The 27,357-nt window shown below is 40.0% G+C and overlaps 1 protein-coding gene across 17 annotated transcripts in view; it reads left to right on the top strand.

Moving 5' to 3' along the window:
- Positions 1–26,183, top strand: part of elna (elastin a) — a 47,657-nt gene extending 21,474 nt beyond the window's left edge. For 2 of the 17 annotated variants that reach the window (XM_051078967.1, XM_018681198.2), the window contains exons 6-49: positions 4,451–4,501; positions 4,604–4,675; positions 5,992–6,021; positions 7,067–7,120; positions 7,595–7,675; positions 8,692–8,739; positions 8,876–8,938; positions 9,150–9,185; positions 9,299–9,361; positions 10,137–10,178; positions 10,279–10,365; positions 10,449–10,499; positions 10,641–10,730; positions 10,955–10,987; positions 11,158–11,304; positions 11,553–11,669; positions 11,772–11,900; positions 11,987–12,061; positions 12,156–12,185; positions 12,372–12,431; positions 12,547–12,585; positions 12,816–12,947; positions 13,083–13,178; positions 13,359–13,457; positions 13,545–13,577; positions 13,931–14,050; positions 14,137–14,172; positions 14,692–14,742; positions 16,238–16,264; positions 16,379–16,393; positions 16,519–16,548; positions 16,680–16,706; positions 16,960–16,986; positions 17,187–17,234; positions 18,433–18,474; positions 18,549–18,632; positions 18,773–18,829; positions 19,053–19,088; positions 19,467–19,529; positions 20,565–20,606; positions 21,143–21,199; positions 22,705–22,740; positions 24,320–24,394; positions 24,562–26,183. In XM_051078967.1, the coding sequence (XP_050934924.1) occupies positions 4,451–4,501; positions 4,604–4,675; positions 5,992–6,021; positions 7,067–7,120; positions 7,595–7,675; positions 8,692–8,739; positions 8,876–8,938; positions 9,150–9,185; positions 9,299–9,361; positions 10,137–10,178; positions 10,279–10,365; positions 10,449–10,499; positions 10,641–10,730; positions 10,955–10,987; positions 11,158–11,304; positions 11,553–11,669; positions 11,772–11,900; positions 11,987–12,061; positions 12,156–12,185; positions 12,372–12,431; positions 12,547–12,585; positions 12,816–12,947; positions 13,083–13,178; positions 13,359–13,457; positions 13,545–13,577; positions 13,931–14,050; positions 14,137–14,172; positions 14,692–14,742; positions 16,238–16,264; positions 16,379–16,393; positions 16,519–16,548; positions 16,680–16,706; positions 16,960–16,986; positions 17,187–17,234; positions 18,433–18,474; positions 18,549–18,632; positions 18,773–18,829; positions 19,053–19,088; positions 19,467–19,529; positions 20,565–20,606; positions 21,143–21,199; positions 22,705–22,740; positions 24,320–24,394; positions 24,562–24,608 (2,678 nt within the window). In that variant the 3' untranslated portion in view covers positions 24,609–26,183. The remainder of the gene's footprint in view (positions 1–4,450; positions 4,502–4,603; positions 4,676–5,991; positions 6,022–7,066; positions 7,121–7,594; positions 7,676–8,691; positions 8,740–8,875; positions 8,939–9,149; positions 9,186–9,298; positions 9,362–10,136; positions 10,179–10,278; positions 10,366–10,448; positions 10,500–10,640; positions 10,731–10,954; positions 10,988–11,157; positions 11,305–11,552; positions 11,670–11,771; positions 11,901–11,986; positions 12,062–12,155; positions 12,186–12,371; positions 12,432–12,546; positions 12,586–12,815; positions 12,948–13,082; positions 13,179–13,358; positions 13,458–13,544; positions 13,578–13,930; positions 14,051–14,136; positions 14,173–14,691; positions 14,743–16,237; positions 16,265–16,378; positions 16,394–16,518; positions 16,549–16,679; positions 16,707–16,959; positions 16,987–17,186; positions 17,235–18,432; positions 18,475–18,548; positions 18,633–18,772; positions 18,830–19,052; positions 19,089–19,466; positions 19,530–20,564; positions 20,607–21,142; positions 21,200–22,704; positions 22,741–24,319; positions 24,395–24,561) is intronic. The other 15 variants (XM_051078969.1, XM_051078974.1, XM_051078978.1 and 12 more) reach the window with 15 other exon arrangements.
- The last annotated feature ends 1,174 nt before the right edge of the window (positions 26,184–27,357 follow it).

Here is a 27,357-nt window from a genome sequence, read left to right as displayed (position 1 = left end):
AATTTGATACTGATAAAAATCTGGTGTCATGACAGTGAAGGACATAATGATGGGCTTAGCTTTCAAAGTGAAAATTTATATGGGACCACAGCCGAAGAACAGAATCTGCCTGTCAATCACAGTGAAATGCTGATTCTCCAGGGGCCTCCAGGGAGCCTTTGAGTATGAAGTTAGCATCAAGATTTTCCATCACTTTAAAGAAAATTGCAGCATTTGTATTGCCATAGCACGCCTCTGTGCTTCTTACAATTACCCTTTACTCTTTGTAAATGTTTGTGGTTTTTGATGGTTTTACAGCAAATCATGTGTTTAGCTGCACACAAGACTCACAATTTATCATTCCTCTGTGACCCTCCTGTCATTTTAACACATTGACTCTGGTTTCCATCTCCGACAGCACGATTAAAAAGACATGTGAGTTGTAATCTTCTCCCCTGGCTTTCCAGTAAACAAACATTTGTTCTTTGACCGCTTGCATGATTAAATATAAGCTAAAACAAAGAATACGATGAGAAACAAGTCCCAAAAAATTTCCTGGACATTCCAGAGCTCCAGCTCCAAAGTCTGCTTTCCGAGCGCCTGCCGTCAGTTACAGTGGATCTCTGCCATGGAATTCTTTGCTCTCTTAAATTAAACCCTTCACCAGGCCCAGCTGGTTCACAAAGTAGGGAGAAGGGGAGAGGGGGAGGAAAAGGGAGGAGATGGAACGGAGCGAGCAAATCCATCCTTCACTTCTCACGTTTGGCTTCCTCTGGTTGCTGCCATTAACACCTCACGTCTGGTCAACGAAGCCCCTCCGACACCTTTTGGAGGGGAGAGAACGAGAGAAGAGGGGAAAGGATGAAGAATTGGGGAGAACAAGAGCAATAGACTTAGATCCGAAGACAGTGTTTTGATTAATGTCTCTTGTATTCCTCTGGTTCTGAAACAGAGGATTACCTTACCTAACCCCAACGGAGAATGAGCAAGACATTTCAGTGGTGAGATTGAAACCAGATATTTCTGTTCACACTGGCTCATATCCATCACTTGTACTGGACCTGACTTTGAGAACATGGCTGGTGACTGAAAGAACTAGCCATGCTGTCTGGCCAGTTTTACCCCGGTGTCAGTCTTCATTTGAAAGGCCGATGCATAAGAAATGGTGCAGCAGGAGGCAGTGAATATGGCAGCCTGTCCCTCGTCACATTTTCATTCCTCTGAAAACAAGACTCCCTCTTAGTTGGAGAAGGTCTAGACTTGCATTCACATGTGTACCCTCACTGAGATCATTCTCAAACCAGCCACCGCATATGAATCACTGCTGCTAGTCGATGCTCAATTATTCACTGCCACACCATCCTAAATTTCACCTCAACAACCTGCTGGTGCACTTGTCCCTGCACAGCTGTGAAAGCCAGCGGCCTTTTCTGAATGGAAACTGGCTATTAAACCATGTTTCTGTCACATGTTTTTTTTTCTTTTCTTTTCTTTTTTAAAGAAATCTAAATGGAGGAAACTATGATGCATTGCCGTACTGCATCACTTACCTTCCAATTTCCTTGGCCCCCAGTCCTCCCTCTTGTGTAGTATTGGGTTTCAGTCCCTTCCATCTTGTATTCAGAGCATTGACCTTTTGTAGGGTTCCTTTGTCCAAGGTCCAAAGGCAGTTGGGGTTTCAAGTGGTCTCTCGGGCTTCCTGCTATGCCTTGAGGGTCACCGAGAAAAATTAGCCACTACATTAGTGTACAGAAATCCTTCAGCTTGTCAGCAATCAGCTAAATGCTGGGAGCAGCACCAAGGAAAAGCGATGATTTGATATCAGGGTCATGGCGCAGACTTTCCATGTGTGTGGTTCATGACAACAAACAACATTGGGGTAGACTTCCAATAATGTGTGAGCTAAGACAGGTCTATTTGTGTGAACTGACGTGCTGTAATGATGGTAGTCCAACAAAAGCATGCTTGTTTGAGCTGACAAGATGGTGTAAATACGGCTAAACACAGAGCTTTTGTGCAAAAACTCTACCCTCCATCTCCCAAAAATGCAATCGGTGGATGCCAAACTGACAAAGCTCCAGATTCTGTTAGTGTGTCCTCTCGCTTTGACCCTGAAAATACACAACCTCCAGAGTAGTATTTTAATCGCTTGAGAGCATTTTATTTTCTTAGTGTCTCATGATGTCAGAACTACAGCAAATAAGGTCTCTTTTCTTGTCTTCCTTGTCTAAACCTTATGTCTGTCCAAGGCCTGCCCTCATGGTCACACACAAACCCACACACACCCTCTCAGGCTGACTTCTGCGTGTCTGCCTCTTGTCTCCTGATCTCAAATCAGAGAGCTGAGCTCAACGTGGCAGGTGCTGGTCGACCCTGAGTGCGACTGCCAGAGCCAGGTTGGGTCATGCACATGTGAGCACAGGTGGGCCCGATGATGGATGAATAGACTAAAAGTCTGCACAGTTCTGCCTGTCTTCACTCTCTGCTCATGTTTCTCTTCCATTGACATGCATAATCTCTCTGTTGCGCAGACTCTGCTGTATACTCTCACTGACAATCACATACACTTCGGATTGGCCAGTGAGACGTTCTGTGATCTGGAGGCAAGACCAGACAGTTTAAAAGGAACGTTTCATGCCAGAATTAGTCATTTTAAGGCTTTTAAGCATCAGCAGTGTTCCATATATCTTGTAACTCGTTTGTTTTGTGACAGTTTCCTGTCAATTCCTTCACATTTTTATGGTATGCAGAGCTCACTGATAAAAATTAGACAAATGATACAGATTCCTCGTGTCAGCTCAAGAGACACTGGAAAAGGAGAAGCCCTAGATCAGTCTGATTTATATACGAATTGATTACTGTTGTTATTACTTCGAGGTGTGTCTGGGAATGGTTGAGCAATCGCAGAGAATCGGGCTGAAAAGGAGATGGATTATCACAAGGACGCTTAGCTTAGCGTCTGGGCTCGCATTGCATGCTCAGTCTGTTTGCCAAGCCCTTGGCAAGGCTAGTGCCCACATTTGTTTTGACTAGGTCATGAAACTCCACACTTCCATCTTTCTCTCTGTCTCTCCCAGCACATTCCTCCTCCTCGTCAGTATCATTACCTGCACTCTGCAGATTGCTGGACCAGCTCCAAGCCCTCACCCTCCGGTCTCATGTGTCTCTGTCTCTCTGCCCCCTGCAGCCCCCCATTTCTCCAGCTTGTTTCCCATGCTTAGTTGTTCTCACCCCAGATTTTTTTGGCTTACAAGTATTGATGAAAACAAGTTCCTTGGTGGACTAGCTTGTTGGCAGCATTCAAATTTCTTCTCGTTTCAAAAAACCGTCATTACTCCAGCATGTGTGTCTCTGATCGGGGAACTTGTTCAACTCGCAGCTTCTTTTAACACAAATCTACGTAATACAACTCTGAGAATCATGTGACCAACAACTTATAAACATATGGAGTCCCTTAAGATAGCCCTGGAAACTAGACATATATCACTTTATCAGTTGTCTGGAGATGATCATATTCAACTTGCTGAAGCTATAAAACCTTCACTCACTTTTTTAGACATTTTTCATATCCTTTATAATTTGCATGTTTTTGACATCCTCTCATGACAGCCGCTCCGTTCTTGACTCTTATAGGAAAGTAGCAATTGGTTTTCACTGCTTATTTGCTTTCTTCACACCAGCCTTAAAGTATTTTCCAATTTTAAGTCTTCTAATGGCACTTGTAAATATGTATGTTTTAATATTTATGTCAGAAATAACATAACATAATGTAGTTTAATATTCCCTAAATATTATCCTGAACTTTAGCTGTACAGTGTTTTAGACTCCTAATTTTTAGAGTCGTTCTCAATCCATGTGCAGGTGGTGAGCATCGCACGCCATGTCCTCTCCACACTTTTTCCATTTCCCTATCTTCTTCTCACATTTTTTCAAACTTGTCAGCAAGCAGAGACCCAAGCTGGGATATGACTTTATTCATGCATAAAGGCAAGCCAAACGTTTTTGCCGCCCATGGATTAGTTTGGGGCTTTTTGTTTCACAAAGAACAGACTGCTCCCTCCAGTGTTTAGAATACAGCACAACCAGAAGACAACAATGTTTTGTCTATCGTGTTCTTAGTCAGTGGGGTTCGGCTCTCTCCCCCTGTGCCCAAGGTGCAGTCATTGGCTGTAGAAACACAAATGTGAGTGTTTTCAATCACATTTAATTAAGCACACATGATTGTGTCATATTCCATGTGCTTTACTGTTTTTTTCAAATCTACAGTTTGCAGGTCCTGGAAAATGTTTTGATGAAAGATTGAGTGATGGGTTATTTTTATTGAAGGATAATTAGTGCTGGATAATTTGCAAGTAACTCATTAAAACCACAGTGAAGAAAGCTGTGGTCTCTTTGACTCTCTTTGCCTCATCTGTACTTTATTTCTTTTTCTCCAATCTACTGCCCATCTGTCATTCTCTTTCCCATTCAGGTTATGGCAATCTAGGAGTCAGTGGTCTTGGAGGTGGTGGTCTTGGAGGAGGTGAGTATTTCACAACAAAGGTCTAAATTATCTTTTGAAAGCTTACACTACGCTTAAAGCCAGAACTCCCATTCAACTCAACTTTGCCTCTGTTCCTTTTAGGTGGTTATGGTGGATATGGTGTAGGCCCTGGGGGATTTTTCCCAGGAGGTGCACAAAAGGCTGCCAAAAGAGGTATTTGACTGCAATGTCAGCATCTCATAGAGTGCGGTACAATTTCAAAGCAATTTCACCTTTTTATATATTTCTTTATCCAGAAGGCACCAAATAATGAAAAATGAGTAGAACAGAAACCGTAGAAGGAAAAGAAGGAATAAATAAATTAACCAAGTGAGCGTGTATGAATGCATGGCATTTGAATAGTGTGAAAGCTTATAACAGAATAAATAACCTCTATATGAATTTTGACTTTTGGAGCCTTGATGCACATGTGGTTTGCTCCATCCTGTACAGTTCCCATAGTTTGTAGATCTAAATGTTGTATGATGGAGGATCAGGTTTTAACACCTATACACGTAACTTTTATAATGAGGTACTGTATTTACTTGTATTTGTAACTCCCGTGAAACAGGCCTTTCCCAAGTTCTTTGCCATCTGGAGAATATTTACGCAAACATTTACACACAAACCAGACAGGTGTCACTGAAACTGATCATATCATTTATATTATGTCAAAAACTATGATTCTGAAGATGTACATTATACTAGAACAGAGCAGAGATATTTGATGTTGGATTATCTTTATTTTAATAATAATGTTAGAGGCATGTGTGCATCTGCTATTTGCTGTACGTTTGAATCTTGCCATCTTTGTTTATGGCTCCATTGGACATAAACACAAGTAAAGAGATCACAGGCAGTGGAGGGCTTTTTCCTTGATTTCTAAACAAAGCGCAGTGCTGAGGGCTCACTGACTGTGATGGAAACTGGGGGTCATCAAACACGATGATGGATTATTTGGTTGTTGGCACGAGACACTGATTATGTTCCTCTTGGTTGTTATGAGTTGTTTGTTTTGATGGCTGGGGTGATAGTGTGTAGCTTTCCATTCTCTGTATCAGTCTTTCAGTAGAAATGCCTCAAATTCAAGGTTCCTAAATTTGGCTCATATGTGGTAAAAGATCCATCTAGAGGAGTCCACGGTGTACCATTTAGACAGATTATCTCCTCCTTCATGTTAAATGAGCTTTTGAGTGGTTTATTGAAAACACCAGTGCTTGAAAGTTAAAATTTTCAGCTTGAGTTATCAGCTATCAGGTGATCATCCTCACTCCTGCCTGGTTTAGTAAAAGTATGAACTAGACAAATAATCAGCCTGGCTCAAGCACTGTCCCAGACTTAAATCAATTACTGTTGTGTCATTAAAGAGATGCTGAAAAATAAGAACAAAAAAGACACATTAGTTCTGATAAGGCTCCTTGATGGTTATTCCCATTATGAATCTCTCATATTTACGGATGTTGCTGGAATTCTGGTTGATCTCCCCACAGGTGCAGGAGGCCCTCTGCTCCCACAAGGAGGTGAGCTGATTCTTGGCCTGATGGCAGACTACTGTACAAACATGAATTGTACTGAACATTGACACGAGGCTTTTCAGAACTTTGAAAGATCTGCACGCTTGCATGTTGTGAGAAAGCCAAAATGAATGTTTCGCATTAATGGTAACTCAGTATGAAAAACACTGTTTGGCAAATGCATGTACATTTTTATCATGTACCTGCAAACTCTGGACAGTTTGAACTTCAGCAGAGCCCAGCATGACCTCAAGACCTGTGCTGTGTACGTGCATATGATTTGCTTTAAATTAGGCAGGCTGATTAAGCATGGACTCCAGTCATGGCTAGGACTGTACTATGGCAAGGAGCCTACTCTTAAGTATTGGTTGGCAATGACAAAACTTAAGTCCCTAGAATCAGTCTGTACTCTTTTCATGACACTCAAAATAACAACCCGTTCCTCTGAAAGAGCACAGATAAAACAAAACATTCCCTTGCCAAACTTTTCCTCACCAAATCTCCCAGGTCACATACTTACAGGCAGTGCGCAATGTCTGTCCGGCAAAGTATGGGGAATTTAAGATTAAAAAATGAAAAAAAGGTTTAAACAAATAAATGAATGTGTTTTATTCTGCTGCCAAGCTCCCTTACAAGTGAAGCTGACAGCTCATTTCCTCCACGAGTGGATAGCCAAAGAAATGAGGCATTTGATGAGGCAAGGCAAATGCCATGCATGCTGGCTGCCTCTCCTGATTAGATTAAACATCAGCCATGTTGCTTTTGATCATGTGGTGATGACAGACTTCTAAAGTCAGATTAGCTGCTCTCAATACCCATGGTCAGTCTCAGGATCTGGCTCCCCTGCTGAGGAGGTGAAGTCTGGTACATGTTGGCTCATTACTCCGTTTCAGTATCACAACGCCCTCTGGTGTTCACAGGATGTATAAACATAGAACACTCAAGGTCTACGGATTAGTCAAACAGTGTAACTAATAGTGAGTTTAACCTTGAACCTGAAATTGTATATTTATATTTCATATTCATGTCTGGGCACTTTGTGTATGAACAGGGGCTGGAGGAGGTCCTGGAGGTGCAGGAACTGGAGCTGGAGTCCCAGCTGGAGGCAAGTTACACACACAACACATCGCTCTGTCCCTTTCTCATTCTTTATTTTATTTTATGCTGCTTGTTAAAAATGAGAAGTTAAACATGTGTTAGCTAAAGCTTGTGATTATATTTGTCATACTGTGATTTCTGCCTCCCAAGGACAACATTTTTTTGCCCAAATTGGCAAATTCATCAGGTACTGTGACCTTGATTTCTCTGACGAAGAGCAAAATTTGGCTCCAAACATAGAACTTCTCCTAATGTAATAAAGTAACGATTTTAAGGAGAGCTGTTGACAGTGTCCTTGGGAGGCAGAAATCACAGTTACAGTTGTTTGGACTCAGAACCTGGACGAGATAGACGTTCATATGTTTTTCACACTGTATATTTGTCATGCTCCCTCAATGAGCCAAGTAATATTTTTTGTGTGTGTTTTTTTTTTTTTTTTGTTTGTTTTTTGTTTTGTTTTTTTGTTTTGTTTTTTTTTCAGTACCTGTTATTCCTCAAACAGGCCTTCCAGGAGGGACTGCTGCTGTTGGTGGTGCAGGAAAGAAGGCTTCCAAAGTGCCAGGTTTTGTAGACTCAACAATAAACTCATAAAACTGACGACAGATGGATGTCGTTCACACGGCAGCAGAGCCACATCATGTTCATTTTCCATTGCACATGGCAGGTGTTCAGTGCTGCTGGAAAAAAAAGCTAATATAATTGCTAGCAACATAACGATGTTTTACAAAATCTGGGTCTTCATTTTTATGTGAGATTATACTGAAGGCCTTTTGTTTAAATCAGCTTCATCTATACTGGCACTCAGATTTTCAAACATGCACTTAAACTAAACTCAACCTTATACTGTACATATTGTACTTTTAATACTTCAGAGTTGATCCCATGTGTTTTACAGAGCAGGGAGAAATAAAACAAAAGAAAGGTGTAAACGAGGAAAAACACAAATTTTAAATATATATATTATACATACAGTATTAATGTAACTTGAGAAAAGCATTGACTATTGTGAGACACAGTGGGTTCTTGTTATATATTGTGATACGTTTTCCTAGGAAATATTTCAAGCATCAAAATCTCTGATTTGTCTTCAGTGAAAGATTTCACTGTTAAATGTATGATATAAACGGAACGTTAATTCAACACTTACATACACTCAAGAATTTCATAGTGGCTCATAGGAAAGTAGCCCATTATGTTTAAATGTAATAACTGCATTTTTTCCTGCTGAAATAAAACTCGATGCAGGCAAAGCACCAACATACACTGTATAACTCCTTTCATTTGTAGAAGTAAAGCATAACACATCTGCATGTGCAGTGAAAAAAAAGAAAGATCACAGACAATGAATAAGCCAACGAGTTGCCAGTTTTGTAAGCTGCCAGCAATGCCTATCTGGCTTCACTATGACAGTTTTGTGGTAGTGTTTTGTTATTATGATTGACAGGTGTATAATTTTCCTGGTCATCATTGATATAAATGCCTGAAACAAACAAAGTATTACTGCTCGTGCATGCCAGATCCTTCTCTTATATTTGAATGTGGATGTAGAAGTGCAGTGCTGTCCTCTCTTGTTGGCAGGTGTGGGCGTGCCTGGACTTTACCAAGGTGGACTCGTGTCAGGAAAAGGTTTGTGTCTTTCATCGATTAATCTGCAATATTTGTCAAACGTTTCACCATGTGAATGACCAGTGCTTTTGCAAACAGTTGCTGTGCAGGGATGTTATGTGATTTTTTTTGTTTGTTTGTGTTATGCTGCCCTCAGGGTTTGGTGGACGTGGAGTTCTGCCTGGGGTGCCCACTGGCACCGACCTGAATCAAAAATCAAGTAAGGTGTAGTTTTTTACTCATGAGCGTTGAATTTCTCTCATTGTCCTTGAATGCAACTTGTATTTTTATTCATTAACACTATTTTTATTTCCTATTTTAAAAATAAGAACAGTTCTACAACAGAGAATCTGTATAATATACAATATACACAATATGTTAATAGACAATAATACTAAGATATCATCATGTGTCTGATCTTTCTATTGCAGTTGGAGTTGGAGGACAAGGGGGAGGTCAAGGACTAGGTAACTTTTTTTCACAAATACATTTATATTTTTGTCAGTATTAATGGTATTAGCTTTAATACCATTTAAAATTAGGGAGATTTAAAATTAAATTATTTTTTCTGTCACACCAGGCCGTGGACAGATACACCCGGGAGTGTTCCATGGATACCCGCTCAAATCACCCAAAGTGCCAGGTGAGATTGAGTGTGTTATTGAGAACTTACATTCTTCTATATTCACAGCAACTATTTGAACTTTGTCAATATTGCAGTTTTTTTTTCTCCAGCACACAGACTGTCTTACTCGCCTTAAGGCCTGATATTCAGTGCGCACTTCTACCACCCTCTATTTGGTCCTAGACATCCAAAAGCAGAATATTGCCTGCTTTGTAGAAATTCCCACCAACTTTGCTGCTGTGCCGCTGTGGGTGAAAAAATCCCAGCTGCTTAACTGCTAAACTGTAACTGCAGTACAGTGAGCCTGCAAAATACCATTCATGAAAGGATGATGTGTTTACAAAACTGAATTTATTTAAGGGCTCTTTTGAGGGGAGGGTGTCTTGTATTATCCCTCAGAATGATGACTTCCAGGTGAATGATATTTTCCAGGTATTTGCCAGGTACTACACATCAAAGAATGCATTGTGCATCAAACTTAGCAGTTCACAAACACTGATGCAGCAACAAATACCAGGCTTAAATCTTAACTTTTACTGAGGCTTACTAAACTCTTCAGATTTTAAATGTAATCGTGAACAGCTGTTTTCATGCATTTCAAAGGAATTTGGACTTAGTCAAGTCAAATTAATGGAACTCAAAATAAATATAGTACAATTTAAAATATGAACAATGTCCCAGATAATTAACTTCCGATGGGTTATTTAAGTACTCTTTTTGCATGTGATTATATTTACACACTCACAATCATTCTGCCATCTTCTGAAGAGGTTTTTTTTTTCTTTCTCCTCAGGTGGCTATGCAGCAAAAGCTGGAGGTGGCAAACTTCCCTTTGGTACCAATACTTTATTTCCATTTTTGAAAAAAACTTTATCTAACTGTAGCATCAGTGGAAATCCAGAGGTTCACTGACATGTCACATTAAAATGTTTCAGGCTATGGTGGCTTCGGCACTGGCGGAGCTGGACTGCCAGGAGGAAAAGGTGGCCCTGGTTCAAGACCTGGATATCCTATTGGAACTGGTGTGTGTTTGTATAAATCTACTGTTAACTAATATGAAGTAGAGAGGTAGAAAAGACCTAATGATTTTTTTCCTTTTCTGCAGGAGTGGGGCCTGGGGGCATCTCACCTGCTCAGGCTAAAGCTGCCAAATATGGTAGTCTATCATATTCATTACCAAACGCAAGCTTCACTATTGTTGCTTTGTTTTCCCATTAAAAAAAAAAACATGCTATAGGTTGCGTCATACCAGCATAACATATTTTTATCTGACTAAAATCTGCGCTCTGTGCCCCAGGTTTGGGTGGCACTGGAGGTGTTGGAGGTGTTGGAGGTGTTGGTGGCGTTGGCGGCGTTGGTGGATTGTATCCAGGGCAGGTGCCAGGAGGTATAATATCTTGCAAAAAAGATACAAATAGAAAACAAAATTCTACAGCAATGCAGCTCTCATCTGTCAATAAACTCTCAACAAATATGTCACTCTGGATCAAAGATATTGTTATTCATAGAGCAACACATGCATAGTTTAAAAATTTACTTTTAATTGCCATTTTCTCTTGTTTTAGTTTTAAAAACATTGTCATATCTCTATCTTTAAATATTTTACTGCAGGATATGGAGCTGCATCCAAGGCTGCTAAATATGGTGAGAACTTTTATATTTGTGCATATAATGGAAGCATGTTAAAATCAGGTCCTCACATATTTTTTGACATTTTTTGTTCACTCAACAAGCTGTAAAACATATCTAATGTAGTTAATATTATCTTTTGTAGTTTATGCTGTTACATTTGACATGTTTCTTCTGCTGGACAGGTGGGGTACCAGGAGGAGTACCAGGAGGAGTACCAGGTGGGGTACCAGGAGGAGTACCAGGAGGAGTACCAGGTGGGGTACCAGGAGGTGCACCCATTGGAGTACCAGGAGGAGGATACTCAGCAGCAGCCAAAGCTGCAAAATATGGTATGGTGTATAAATGAAGTTATCATATTCAGCTCAACATTATGTCATGTTATCAGATCTAAAGTCTGTCTTTAAAATATGACTACGTGCTCAACATGTAGCAAGTATTACCTGTAATTACGTTCTCTCTCTCCCTCCGAGGGATAGGTGGACAACTCGACGCAGGAGGTCATCTAGGAGCTGGAGGTCTGAAGTTTTGTTGTTTTATACAATGACAATAAAGAGTACATTCTAATCTATTCTTCTAGGACTGGGCGGAACAGGACTGGGCGGAGTAGGAGGACTGGGCGGAGTAGGAGGACTGGGCGGAGTAGGAGGACTGGGCGGAGTAGGAGGACTGGGAGCTGCCAAAGCTGCTAAATATGGTAATAATAATGCCAGATCTCTTGTCACATGGTTCCTGTCAATGGGTCTGAATTCTAGGCAGCAAAGCCCAGCTTTACATGGGAATAAATTTGTTTCCACAGGAGTAGGGGGACTGGGAGGCACAGGAGGACTTGGAGGCACAGCAGGACTAGGTGGAACAGGAGGACTAGGTGGGACAGGAGGACTGGGAGGTGGAGGGTACTCTGCTGCTGCTAAAGCTGCTAAATATGGTAACTAGAATTAAAAATCTGTGTGCAAGTACTGTTCTAAGTGAAGGTGCACGATCACATGATTAATTTCTGCATGAACGGTCCAGGTGGTGGTGGTGCTGGTGGTGGTGTGGGTGGGGCAGGAATTCCTGGAAGAGTCCCATTTTTACCAGGATATGGATGTAAGCATGCCACACAGACTTTTTCATTTACATGAACAATTATTTCAAATCAAACACTTTATAATCTAACATTTCTGTGCATGTTATGTTGCAGCTTTGGCAGCTGGTGCCAAACCTCCATATGGTGAGGCTGTGATTTACCATTTCCCATGGTGTAATGATGAACATGTCCTGTAGCTGGACATCGTGTAGCATTGATCTACTCACTCATTTTTATATATAACACACAATTACATAAATAACTAAATAATGATGCCATCACAAGTTTCGTTCATAATGGTGTAAGGTTTGTTCTTTATTCATTTCCCAGGAGCAGGCCAAGGAGGAGTTCCAGTGGGAGCAGGACAGATACCTGGTGGCGGCCTTGGTGGTGAGTTGTTGAACTGATACACTGGTACAGACAAAAAAAGTTTTATTCAGTGCAAGTGCTTCTGCTGTTTCCTTAGTGATAATTCAGTCATGAACATTATGTTGCTTCCTGGCAGGTTATGGAGCTGGTGCTGGAGTCAAACCCCCGAAGTATGGTGAGATGTTTTCCTTAACTAGGCAGCAGAATAAGCATAAAATCATAAAAATGTTACACATTCAGAGACATTTTCTCATGTTTTACTGTATTTTCATAGGAAGTGTACAGTTTTTCAATGATTAATGTAAAATATTTGACTTATTGTTATTAGATTAGTTTACATTTTTTTAATTAAATCAATTATTATATTTTGTTAACACCTAACCTGTAATGCCACCTGCTCCTTAGGAGTAGCAGGAGGAGTCGGAACAGGTTTAGGAGTCGGAGGATATGCAGGGACAGGAGGAACAGGAGGAGTAATACCAGGAGTAGGAGTAGGAGGTGGACAATACTCTGCTGCCGCAAAAGCTGCTAAATACGGTGAGTGAAATGAGCACACAAATACTACATATGCAGATACATTTCCTTGTGAATAAATTGATTCTGATAGTAATGGTTATATTTTGCTAAGTGTAAACAAGTGACGCAAACTGCTCTGGTTCACTGGATCATTAGGAGTTGCAGGAGGAGCTGGTGGAGGACCAGGGGGGGCAGGAGGAGTTGTACCAGGAGGTGGACAATACTCTGCTGCTGCAAAAGCTGCTAAATACGGTATAATAAATAAGCACTCGAACATAAATATCATTCAATTTTCAATAGTTATGAATCTATCTTATTTTTTTTATTAGATTTTATTTATCATTGTATAAAATACACTCTCATCCTCATTTTCTTATAAACTAATCTTGCTGGGTATAAACTGATCCAACATGCTCTGTTTCCCTCAATCAGGTGCTACAGGAGGAGCAGGATTAGGAGCAGGAGGACTGGGAGGGACAGGAGCAGCTGGAGGAGTTCCTGGTGGTGTACCTGGAGGGATTGGGGCACAAGGTATTGCATGTGCATGTGTATTAAAAAAACAGTAGACAAAGAAAAGTGTTGTGATAAAGATACTGATGCTGGTATGTTTTTATGCAGGATATCCAGGTGGTGTGAAACCACCTAAATATGGTAAGGAGAATGTTTAAATTATTACAATCATTTAGTCTTGTTATGTCAGTGATACTCGTGCAGTGCAAGCACATACAAGGTACAAGCTGTACAAGATGAGAATATAAAATTTAAAGAAAAATGGACTGACTGGGTGAAGGCAGAGGCCACGTGCAGCCTCGTTTCATCCCTGAGCCTGACTGCGCCTCATGGGGTAAGCTTACTTGACAGTGAGTGCCAATGCAAATCCCTCCACAGCACTATGTTGGTGGTCAAGGGAAAAGTCAGATACCTTATTCATAGCAAAAGCTAATTTGTATTAAGAGAGTGTAACAGTGGCGTCACCTTCCTGACCTCATGTGTGCCTCTCTCAGGAGGCATCACTGGAGTAGGACTTGGCGTGCCAGGAGCTACTCCAGGTACAGCTGTCGGTGGTGTCCCTGACGGTTCTGTTGTTGTGTTGCCAGGTGGTACAGGTGTTCCTGGAAAACCAGGTAAAGGTTAGAAAACAGTTGTTGTGTATTATGATCTCTTTTTAGTAAGTTTTGCATAGTGAATGATCTTTTTATTGCTTCTACAGCGAAGGATCTAGTTCCTGTTGGAACTCCTGGACCAGGTATAGTTTATGTATGTTGTGTTTTACAGTAGCTACAGTATAACATATGGGAGGAAGATTTTACTGCCAGAACCTACAGTACAGTACTTAGACGCACATTCAACAAGCACACCTGGATCAGCTGAAACTGATAATAAACTTCAAACCATGAGGGATATACACATGCTACTGAGAGGCTCATTCAGATTATATCACCACCCTCCACAACAGACAGAGAGCTAACCCGCCGCAGCATTTCCACTTTTATTTGGCAATGGCACTCTTACCTCAGGGGGTTACTGCACCAGTACTGTGCCATCATTTATTCCCTCTACATTTCCTTCATCCATTTCCTGCCCACAAAACTCACATGTTGTTTGTACCGCGAGTGCTACCAGCTATTGACCACCTCTAGCTTACAGCCTCACAGCTGTGGCAGTATCAAGGTCTACCTTACAGCTTCTGCCTTTTCTGGTTTCTGGCGCTCTGCGGCTGTTTGAAGCACAGTGGATGAAAATGGAACCTGTTGTCTTTTGGCAGGGCCCACAGCTATTGCCGCAACTGGCAAGGCCCCAGAGGTCCCGCAGCCCAGTAAGACTTGCTGTTTGCATGAAACCTTTGACCGTGAAGTTAAATCTGTCATATTTCATATATATCAAATTGTAGTTGAGTTATAATGTATTTGTTACTCTGATCCAGTATCCAGTCCACTCAGTACTTGTGAACGTGATTATTTCTAGTCCCAAATGAGACACTTCATCAGCACAACACCCCCCCCTTTTTTTAGCATCTTAATAGCAACAATCTGCAATTGTTGTTAATTCTTTATTAGATTCATGGTATCGTCTATTTGTCTAAATCTACATGTATTTAATTATACAATAATTTGGAAATATACTAGAAATTTATATGGTTAGAAAGTGTGGGACTTAGGTTTTCTGATTTAATGAGAATTGTTCATCTTCTCAAATACTGTTTGGAAAGACTGTAGAAAACTGTTCAGCATACATTAATTATTTTTACTCCGTTTTGGGATTGTAAACAGAGGCACTATTCAATCGCTTCTTTCAGCATTACATATGATTTAATAAGAGAATTTAGTGTTTTATTGTGACCAGTGTTGTATACTTTGCCAGATATGAGATACGCATGATATCAGACTCAACCCTTAAATGAAAGGCTTCATGTAGTGCTGAAAGAGGAGGTGATTTATCCTGTCTGACCCTTGCAACTCCCCCATTATTACAGTATGTCAGCTGTGGCCACAGCTTGTCTCTCTTTCTCAACAGTCCCGTGCACTCCTTTCTTTTTTACTAACAGCTCACTGTGCTTGTTTTACTTTTCATCATATCATAGCTGTATTTTTTTCTGGATAGTGGCAAATCTAATTTACTCACTGAGAAGACATTCAGAGGGTTGAGAGGATAGATTAATGCTGGAATCTCATCTTACCGCATTAGATTGCTCAGAGGTTTGTTTTCACAATATCAGTGCTTGCATTTATTGTAGTGTTGCGTTAGTTTAAGTTCTACAGTGGGGGATTTTTGTGATATCTCAAGAGTTTAAATGTCATAAACCTCACATGGTAATAATGTGACATTTTATCTACACTTTTATCTATGTGTAGTGTATGAACCATGAGGCCCCTGCTGTAGAATAATATCTTTCAGTAGATGTAGTTGTTTTGTATGTCTGCTGTCTTGACACAATTTTCTCATCAAATGTCTATTTTATATTATTTTGAAAGGTGTCTTGCCTTCAGTCCGTGTTTCTTACTCCCACACCCTCCTCTTCCAACATGTAAAATTAATGTAGTTTTGTCATTAACAGCAACTGTAACCAAACCAAACAGACAAAATAATTTAAATTCAACAATTTAAAATACAGTTTGACTAATTTTCCTTTTTTTCTTTTTCTTTTTTCTTTTTTTTTTTTTTTACTCTTTTTTTCAATTCGTACACTTGTGATGGATGTGAAAACAGGCGGTGGGTTCACATTAAGTTTATATATTTGCAGTTACTTCATTTGATTATGTAGTATGTCAACCTGTTCTGATGTACTTTTATTCCTCTCTGTTTTTATACAGTTGCTGGTGGAATTATTCAGCCTAGTGGTGAGTAGTACAAATTATATTATTTTTAATTAATACCATATACAACTAGAGCAAAATGTACATATACTTAATGTAGATAGCTCAACTTAATCATACTTTTTTTTAATTCCACAGCTGGCACAGGTGTTGGTAAATACACTTTTAAAATATCTTATGCTGAAATATGCCAAAGAAGACTCAACAGTCTATTGTTTTGCACAGGTTGTATTTAGACATTAGATATGTGGTAAAACTTGAGTGTGTATATGTTACAGGGGGAGTGGGTGTCGGACAGCCTCCTGGTGGTGAGAACACTTTTCTTTTTCATTTGCAGATGTTTTGTTCCACCTAATCCTCATTTATTGTCAAAGAGATATGTCAGTTAACATATTTTATTCTGGATGTTAACTGATGTGACGTCTGCCTGCGTTTTTAGTTGGTGCAACAGGCCAAGGTCTGCCTGGTAAGTATAAACAACCTCTGTTTGTATCTGTGGACATCAGCATTGTTCCTTTAAATGTGTTAAAGGTGGAAATCATGTGACTTGTGACTTCCATTGTATCTGTAATCAGAGTCATTTAGTTGCAGCTGAGTGTTAGAAATATACAGTCACTGGTTAAACTGTGCATCTTACACTGTGAGATTTTTCTTTTAACAAGTTCTGCTCAACACATTTTGCAATAGTAAATGTTAAAAACTGGACTTTTCTCATTTAGTCGCAACTGGAGTCCAACAGCCTGGAGGTAAGCAGATTTACTTTTATTTACTTGGGAACTGTCTGTTGCTTTTTAGCCCTGAAACTGTGTTCTGTTATTGAAACTTAATGGGGGTACAATACATCCTTCTGGCCACATGGTGGAGACAAAGACAAATCCAACAATTACCTTTATTTGTGTCTGAAACAGACTCTGACTGTGGTAACTCTCATCACTGCTGTTTTCAGGTGTTGGTGCTGGCGTAGGTGTCAAACCTCCCAAACCATTTGCACCAGGTAAAGATGGCCAGTATCATTCTGTTAAATCTTTTCACCGCAAATCATCATTTGTACAATAATGTTTTAGATTTTGTAACATAATCTCCTTATTTATCTCTGTTTATCTTGCTTGTGGTGTACAATGCATCGACTGTTTGTTAAGCTGATCTTGCACATTCCACTGACACAAAATCAACATCAAATCACTTGTAGATATAGGCGCTGAATATTCAATATTACTGTAAAATAAATAAAAGAATTTATTAATTTGTTTATATTTATTTAACAATTATATAAATGTACATTATATGTTAAGTGTTTGGTCTTGCTGTTATATTAGTTTTCCTTCTTTCGAGGATCATTGCTGCACTTCATAAAACACACAGTACATAAACACACTCGCACAGCATCTTCTGTAAAGCCTTTCAGAACCAAAACATCCTAATGATGTTATCATTTATCAAAACACTTTTTATGATCCTATTCCATGTTATAGATCACTCTCAGACTGTGTTTATCTTACCATGCACATTCTGTCTAGACGTTTAATGACCCAACTTGAATCAATAAAACCAGGAGTTAATATATAAGGAAAAGCTGCATCAGGCCTTTCTTCCCCCAATTATCCCTCCAATAGAATGAACAGTCATCAGTTTTGTTCATCTGTGGGTTAGCAGTTTTAGGGCATTTTTGCTATTCAGCACTATTTTACCTGTGATGGACATGAGATCAAGTTCAGTGTGTTTTTTTCTTGCCCCTGAGGATATCGGGTGAAACTCTGTTGGCCACAGGAGCGCCTGTGGTAACAACCCATTCAAGATAATAACACAAATAAACACACACTGAATTTACTGTACTGTAGGCTTTGAATGAAAACAACAAACTATAAATCTGGTGGTAAAACCAAAAAATATCACATTCCTTTGATAAGCAGAATTAGGTGATAGAGCCTTTGATTTTGTGTCTCCAGTTTTTACTGAGAACGCAATTTTTTGATTAAAATTTTAAGTACTCAGTCTAATAATATATGAAACAATTCACTGGATTAGTTGTTAGTAACTTGTGCAGTGTTTTTTCAGAATCATAATGTTAATCTAACAATGAGATGTAGCTGAAAAACCAGCATAAACAGAAACACATTTTCATTGTAATTGGGAATCTTTTGTTAAATCCTCTGAATTCACACCTTCCGTCTTCTAACACTTTTACTCCACAGGTGCTGGAGGTGTACTTCCCTATGGTGGAACTTATGGTGGTGGTAAGATCCTTTCAACATTCATAGGCTTGGTTTGAATTGCAGTGAGTATTACTTCTATCCTTTCTGTGCTTTAGTGCCTTATGGAGTGGGTGGTACCGGCACTGGAGTTGTAACTGGACCCGGAACTCTGCCTGGAGCGAAGCCTTTGAAACCACCAGGTGCGCGTGTGTGCATGTGTGCATTTCTGCTTTAAAAAACAAACCACTCCACCCAAGGTTTATCCAAAGGGTGATTTCAAACTGCATATTTATGTTTTTTTGGGATGTTTAATACATTGCTGTGTTATATTTTTCTGTAGCTGTGGGTGGAACAGGAGGTGGAGTAGGAATCCCACTGGCAGCAGGAGGTTATCAAGGTTAGAGGGCACCTATATTTCATTTAACATGATTAATTAGATATTTTTGTGAACCTGAAGAACACTAGACGTGCTGTAGGTGTTAACAGGGAAAGATGAAGCATCGAAAACATAAACTGTCACTATAAGAATTTCTTCCATGGGCCAGTCCCTGACACAAACTGTAGAAGATGAGATAACCTACCAGACAATAATGCTGCTTTTCTCTGTCGTCATGATTCAGGGGGATACAGTCCATATCATCATGGTTATGGACTGGGTATGTATGAAAGGAGAGGAGACTGACAGCACTAATACACAATGTATATACCCAAACTTTAAAAAACAACAAACAACGTTCTGCCTAGTGCTCAAAGTGACAGTTGGTCAGGAGATGCCATCGCACTGCACTTCCTCTGCAGGAAATCAGCCAACATGCTGATAAGTTTCTGCATGGGGCGTAGTATCAGGAATGAGATGCCAGCTGGATACTGTGATGCAGGAAATCAACTGGTGTTTTAGTGGAGGCAGTATCAACCGTCTTCGTTTATTTTTCTTCGTCTGGTTTACAGTCCTGTGCAGCACAGCTGTATTGCAGGTATACTGTTTGAGGGTCTTTATCACTTCATCTAATCCAGTCTTGTGTGTTTTGTGGCAGGTGGGTTGACGTATCCCTCTGCAGTTGGACTGGGAGGTGCTGGGGCTAAAGCACCCAGACCAGGTAATGTAACAGGCCTGCTACTGTTACAGCACATGAAAGCACAATGTGTAGCTGTTGTCAGTGTATCTGCAGCTCTGGAAAAGTTTTAAAAAGAACTGACTTCTTGTTGTATTAGAAGCTATTAAAATATTATACATATCAACGAAAAGTAGGACTAATTTGACAGTGGATTGTGTGTAAATTAGCTTAAATAACTGATTGGTCCATCCATTAATTTTCTGCCACTTATTCTGGCCCAGGTCATGTTGATTTCATTAATTATATCATTAGGAATTATTGTTATATACTGCTGGGAAGTGCTGAACAATTTAGATATTATAATAAATAGGTCTAAGCCATATTGTCCCTACTAGTTTTCCATCATACCTTCATATTTTGTCCAGTTAAAATGCAGTCTACATGGTCTTAAAAAGGTCTTGAATACAGCCTGGTGAACCCTGCAGAAACCTTGATTGTGAGACTGAGTCTTATTTAATCTGACAAGCCCCTTTAGTAAAAGTAGCACTAATAAGAGTGGGACAGATGTTGGCAAACACTGTATACAAGTGTTCAGCTCATGCTCAATGCATGTATTAGTGGAATTAGGTTAAGGTTAGGTGGTAGTGCAAAATCTGTCCGTCTAGTTTTATTGCCAAAAAAAAAAATCACAAATTCCCACTCCACCAAAACGTCAGTGTGCCTGCAGTGTTACAGCACCGTCAGGAGTCTGTAAATGGAGCAAACGGCAACACAGCATCTCCCAGTGGAGACTGATTACTGTTAGTAATACTGTGTACAACATCAAAGTGTGACTGTTTGAAGATAACACAAACCCCTGGAGAGTCCTGCCCTGAAATAGCTAAACTCTGCCAAGGGGAAGTTTGGATAAGGTCGTCTCTGTGACTCCATCTGAGCCACTGGCTGCATGTCACCACAGTGGAGGAAGCAGCAGCAGCAGCAGTGACAGCAGCTGTAGAAAACAAAAAGCTGCCAATAAGTCATGTACTGCACATTGCAAGAATAGGAACATGTTCATGATTGATTTCATCTGAACAGGCTATGGCAATCTTGGAGGTGGTGGCGGTGGATATCAGCCAGGTGAGGGCCACCACATTTTAAAATATGTGCTGTATCCTTTTGTTATTAAAAAAAAAAAAAAAAAAGACAATAGTATCACCTCTGTCTCTGGTCCTGCCTTTCCTCCTCTTCTTCTGTTCATCAGTGAGGGATGAGTGTAATCACACAGACACTGCACCAGCTAGTCATAAAATCTCATGGCCCTAATCCTCCTCCTGATGGCCACAGACATATCCGTCTGTGTGAAAAGCTACTACAGATGGTTTAATAACATTCACTTAGCAGCACAGTTTTTCCAATGGAGGGAGAGAGAGACTGTAATTGTGAGAATTAGGTCAAGTTGTCAGACTCACTTTACTCACTGTGTATAACTCAGAGTTAAGTTAAGGGCATGTTTATTCACAGTTTACATGCAGGATTTGATTAGAACTGATGAGGTTTACTGCAACTGGATTTCCTGACGACAGCAATTATTCTGCTTAGTTTAGTTTAAACACTTTCTGTATAATATTTTTCTGTCACTGAGTCTCCATGGTAACTGCTTTTTAACTTTACAGGTGCGGTTCCTGTAGTTCCTGGTTATGGAGGAGGTTTCCCCCAGCAGTTCTACCCAGGTACCAGCACTGTTTCTCATGTACCCAATATCACAAATCAGAAATTTGCTTCAGTGGTACAACACCCTCTGTCCTTAGACAGAGAAATGACAGTATGGACATTCAGGATTATGTAACATACTGTATATTTGTGTTGGGTGGTAAACATCATTCTCTAGTGACCTTTTAGGTGCACTGGTTGTGCAATAAATCAGTGGAAGGGACCCAACAGACAACAGAATAGAGTCATTTATCATTGGGAGGTAGAGGCAAAAGAAGAAGACAGTAGTGGGATGGTGTGTGTGTGTGTGTGTGTGTGTGTGTGTGTGTGTGTGTGTGTGTGTGTGTGTGTGTGTGTGTGTGTGTGTGGAGGGCTGTTTCTTGCAAGAAGAAATAGACAAAAACAGGGAACAATGCGTCACTAGAGTAATGTGTTCATTTCAGGACAAGTTCATGAGAAGGATTTTTAATCATTCACAGTTCATTTATTCATTCGTTATTTGTCATTATTTGTTCTGCTACTGGAAGCCAAACATCAGCCTCCAGTAAATTAGCTGGCATCAAAACCTGTCTCCACCTAGATGAGGATTTAGAGCACAGATGATTCTTTAACTTTTCACCCTTGTTTCTGGATCAGGAAGAGGATTAGTGGTGAACTGCCGCCAGTCAGGTAACACAGCTGGAAGGATGAAAGAACAGGCAAACTGACCCAGTGCTTTAGAGCTGAGGGCATAAAGAAAGAGAGAAGGGAGCAGCTGCAGGAAGTTTCACCTTCCTCAATAATTACAATCCTGTCATGTTCAGTAACCACAATATATATGTTAATGCTTGTTTATGAATCATTAGCCCTAAACATTGACCCCTTCTCATTCTCCTTCCCTTACACATTGTAACTCCTACACCCTGGGTTTAGATTATAACCACAATTAATCTCAGGTTAAATTTGTCCCAAATATTTGTGACAATATTGATGAATGTAATCATGAACACACATAAAATCCTGATTACACACATTTATTGAAGAAGTATTTTATGTTCTCTTGATTTCTTTAAGCAAAAAATGCTTAGGGGCTTTTGAGCTTTAACTTAAAATCATTTTATTCCAACTTGCTAATACATAATAGAAGGCTGATTTTACTTTTTTGCATTACTTAAAGCAGTGCAAATTGAAATGCTATTCATGTCTATTGCAATCTTTTTCCCCTTTGCAAAGAAAATTAGTTTATTCAGTCTGTGTCAGAGCTCACTTTATTCAAATCTGTGCAGATTTATTAGGCAAAACCAATCTTTCTACTCTCTGTCTGTTTACTTGAATGCAATGAGAGCATCTCTGGATCAGGCGGCTCAGCACCAGGTCTAAGTGCCTCCCATGTGATCCTCTCTAATGTCAACAGTTTTATTCTTACTGCATCATGGCCAGAGGACATACATCACCCACTGTGACAGATCCAAAGTGGTTTCATCTTAGCATTAGTCTGTTGGCACCAACTCATCTCTCATTTGTCTTTGTCTTTAATGCTGTCTAGGTGGATATGTACCAGCCCCGCTGACTCCTCAACAAGGTGCCAAACACCCACCTCCTCATATTTCTCCATGCATCCAATACACACCACTCTATGAAGTCATTTCAGTAATAATCAGCTCATTTTGCAAGTTCGCTCCCATAAATTCTGCTCTTTGGCAGAGGATGGCAACATGTCAGATTATATGGATCAAGGGTGGACTGTGGGTTAGTACTGAGCGTGCTTGTCAGTGCAGATGGCGCTGCACAACCAGTATGCTGAGTTCATGATAATCTGCATTTTCCTGAACATCTGAGATTACCACTGATGGAATTATTTCAAGGAAAGCACAGTGTCTTAGATAACTGTGTTTTACTGGTTTGTACTCTTGTAGTGTTTAAGTTACCAGTGGCCTGTGTGTCTTTAAATGTAAAGAGAGAAAATACGTTTTCACATACAGAAACGTCCAAAATCCCGGCTCAGTTTAAAGTGGAATGCCATCATCATATAAATTCCCAAATGGTATGGTCTAGCTGTGTCTCAGGACTGTTCAGTCAGTGTTTAAGAAGCTGCATCAGTCTTTCCTAAAGCTGGAAACAGGGGAACTAGTCCATGTAATTCTAAATGTCACAGGGCTATAAAAATATGGTGTTGCTCCATTCACACTGAGTTGACCTGATATTACTGGCCTGTAATACTTAATACTGAGCCAGTGAAATTCACACTCTGGTTTGTAACTGTCAGAACTGTAGAAGAACTTCGGTTAAATATTGATTTATATGATTTAGCTGAATCTCGTCAGTTTAGGTTTTGTGTTTTTTCCCCCCTAAGAATTTTTTACCAGTCACTCCAATATAGATGCTGTATCTATTTGAAATTCTTACTTTATGAATTTCCTTTTATCTTTTCACATTTCATCTTTTATTGTCATATGTTTTATCCCTCACGGCAGCTCTTTCTATACTGTAGTCACAGTAAGCCCAGAAAGACAGGGGTTTTTCCATGCCAGAAAAAAGAAGGGTTTCTGAGGAATTATAATCTTAACACAATGCATGCTGGGAAGTATATGTGAATAAGAACAATTCTTCAGCTGAACTCATGACTTTAAGCTCTGAACGTGATAGCACACACACACACACACACACACACACACACACACACACACACACACACAGTGATTCAGGGCAGCATGTTTACCAGTGTGTTTTCACATTCATGTGCTAATTTTACATAATTGTAATGTGATTGTTAGGATAAACAATATTAATTGGTGTTTTAGGATGTTTAAGATAAAAATTCCTGTGCAGTACAGTATCCATCCTGACCTTATTAACAGTATAGATCATCAACTTACATTGTGTCAGTTGCTCTGTATCTGCCACGTTCATCAATAAGTCCATCTGTAATTTTCATTCACAGCACCTCTGTTCAGTTCAGTGGAAGTGAACATCATTAGGTCTCCTGTCTTCAGTCGTATTGCTGAATAGAAGCTGTGGTCAAACGCCACACAAGCACTGCTCATAAACTTCACTCAGCTGTGAAGGAAAAGGAGAACACTCATTAAACATTTGTGCACCAGAGGAGCATTTTTGGTTAAAGTAAATCGCTCTTATTGTTTGTCCTTTCTATTGTTTTGCAGCCAAAGCAGCCAAGTACGGTGCACTGCAGGGCTTCCTTGGTGGTGCAGGAGGAGGCGGAGGAGGAGCCTACAGAGGTAAAAGGACTTACAGACTAGTTATTTATAGATGAATCATAAAAATCCAAGCAGTTGTTGTGTAAAGGTGCCACAGTCTCAGAGCTAACAAACAGTACTGGGCATACATGTGAACTAGTTAATGCTGAGCAAAGACTAAGCTGTGATTCTGGTGATCTTTGCTGCAGGTGGAGTTGCAGGATGCCAGGGCAAATACTGCGGGAGGAGGAAGTAAAGAAGAGGATCTCTTGAGATCCAGCGTGACCTCAAGAAACTATGGTGCTACTGCATGATCGAGAATGTACATTTTATATGCAAACAAAGCCCCATTAGACAATGTGTAAAGATGTTTTTTTTTTTTTTTACCTACTTGACTTCAACGTCTGTTTTTATACAAACCCACCGACCCAGAGTTTTGTAAACGTTCTGATGTGACGTATGTTATTGATAAGTGCCTTTAATCATTAATGTGGTCAAGTTAATCAGCTTTAACTCCCCGTACTGCACCAGCCTACTTAAAGACAAAGAGTGTGTTTGTGTTAGCATGTGTTGCAGTGTGTGTGTGTGGGTGTTGTTTTGGCATATGTTTGTACTGTTGTGCGAAAGACTGTCTGAACCATCGGCCGCCGATGTGACCTATGAATGATTTTCCCTCTGTTTTTAATCCTAAAGCGAGGTGATCTGTCCTTAGTGTTACAGCCCACACTGTCACACCTCGCTGTGCAAGAGGAGGACATGTCAGAGAGGGGCTGGGTTTGGTCGAGGCTCGTCCAAAAAAACAACAAAATCTGGCCAGTCTCAGCATCGTTTCTGGCTCCCCGTCTTCCTTGCTGCTATTTTTAGGCCTGCTGGGTATAAAGCAACGGGGAATCGGGGCTCCGGCCAACCCATCTGCTCTCAGTAACTTTGCTGATTCTTGTTGCTATGCAGTCCAGTTTTCTCAGCATTTTTATTGTTGCCAAACTTGTGATGTATGAAGAGCAGCTCCTGCTCTGAGGAACGGTATGCTGAAGATAATCCAAAAACGTTTGATTCATTATAGGATGTTTAAAAACCACAAGAAAGCAGTGCCTTTTAGTTCCAAGTAAATCATTCAGATACTTCTCTGGCATGTACATTATGTATGTATGAATGTTTAATTATGTGTCACTGTCCTAAAGTCTGGATGGAGCGCTTTAGCCCACTTCAAATGTTTAGTCTTACTTCAGCAGTTATTTACATTTATGTAACTTGTCATTACATGAGTATTCAAGATTTTTTTTTTTTTTTTTTTTTGCACCATGCTTTGACTCATAGCTTTATTGTTATCAGGAATGTGAGAACATAAATCAAGAACAATCCTTTGCTTTTGCATTTATTCACTGTTAAGAATTGTAATACAGAATAAGACTTTGTTCAATGGGAGAGCCTACAGTATGTGTTAATGTGAGGCACGAGCTCCTATTGTTCTTCATTTACTTGAGCTGCTTAAAAAAAAAAGGCTTTACTGACCAAAGGTTCATGAGCGCTGTTGCCAAGTGACCCCATCTCTTTCTGTAATTGTGTACTGTATTTTGTACTAATTTGATGTTAGCCTGGCTTCAGTTCCTTCACTCGGTGCTGTGTAAGAACTGTCTTTGAGCCTCGCTGGGTCAGACCTTGTCTTATGTGCCGTGGGATGCTCTTCATCTTTATTTAAAACTGTTTTTATAAGGAGGAACAGTGTGGTTTTGCACTTTTTATATTTCCACGACACACATGTGACTTGTTCCCGGATATCCCGGCATTTTATTTGCTTCATTAAATAACAAAATAAAATGTGTTTAAAGATCTTGTGTCTTCCTATTTGTTTTTTTTTCTCTCTCCCTTTCTATCTTGGCGCATTAAAAAAGCAGCAGCAGCTTGTCCTGAGCGTTGATCAAAACCACCTGGCCTGGAGTGTCCACATACCATATAGCAATAATACCCTGGGTTCAAGTCCTGCCTACTTGGGACCTCTGAAACAACTCGGTTCTGACAAATCTTTCCTGTCTCTCCCACTGGGCAAAATGAATCTGGGACCATCAGATTTTGTGTATTTTAAAATTCGACTTCCTTTTGTGATGAAAACAAACCCTAGATTAATGGTGGACATTTTGCCAGTGCCCCAGTGCGGTGACTATAAACTCTGTTCTTGTTGTGCCAGCTGGAAATAATGAACTCACGCTGCTGTTCTCTGGAGATCTCCTGGGAGAACCACTGACCCATGATCCACATCCTGTAAAAGTAGCTTACGCTGTTTGTTTCATAGGCAGAAGCTTTTTGTCCCAGATTAAACTACAAACCTCTTTAGCTTTACCACAGGGATATTTTAACTCTGTCATGTCCTAATCATTTCTTGAAGGTTCACACCAGAGAGTAACTTGATACTAATCACAGGGGAAAAAAGAGAGAAGGTTTTGGGACTTAGGTGGGTGTGATACATTTATATGTGGTTGTTGATTTCCAGGGAAATTCTTGGGCAGAAATTCTCAACCCTATATTATTCATGATAATCCTATTACTTGAAACTTTAGTCTCCAATAAAAATGTTGAATTTTACACTTGCCTGTAGACAAATTCAACATAAAACTTACTGTCTTTGTTGTTGTTTGCTGAATCAGTATGAAATAATGATTTAATCACAGCCAATAAACATGAATGATGTGAACCAGCAGTTATTCCCAAGCTGCTGTGCTGCTGTGATAAACTTCTTACTTTAAAATGACAAACTCATCTGACAATTGAGGCGACATTAGAGACAACATTCTGGAAAAGCTCTGTTTTGCCTGGACGGAGGGCTGAGACAGAGAGAAAAAGGTGCTTGTAGAAATTTAACCAGCTTAATGTGGACATACAGTACTCTTACATTTCAGCTGTGCTTACCACTCACCCTGACTGACTGCTGACTGCTTCTGTTGGTCTCTCATCAACTGACACTTCAATTTAAACTTCAGCTGATGCTTCAGTTGTTTTCAGCTCTTACT

The sequence above is a fragment of the Lates calcarifer genome, linkage group LG21, assembly GCF_001640805.2.
Source record: "Lates calcarifer isolate ASB-BC8 linkage group LG21, TLL_Latcal_v3, whole genome shotgun sequence".
Lineage (NCBI taxonomy): Eukaryota > Metazoa > Chordata > Actinopteri > Centropomidae > Lates > Lates calcarifer.
Note: the sequence above shows the minus strand (reverse complement) of the source record. Positions and strands in the feature narration are given on the sequence as shown.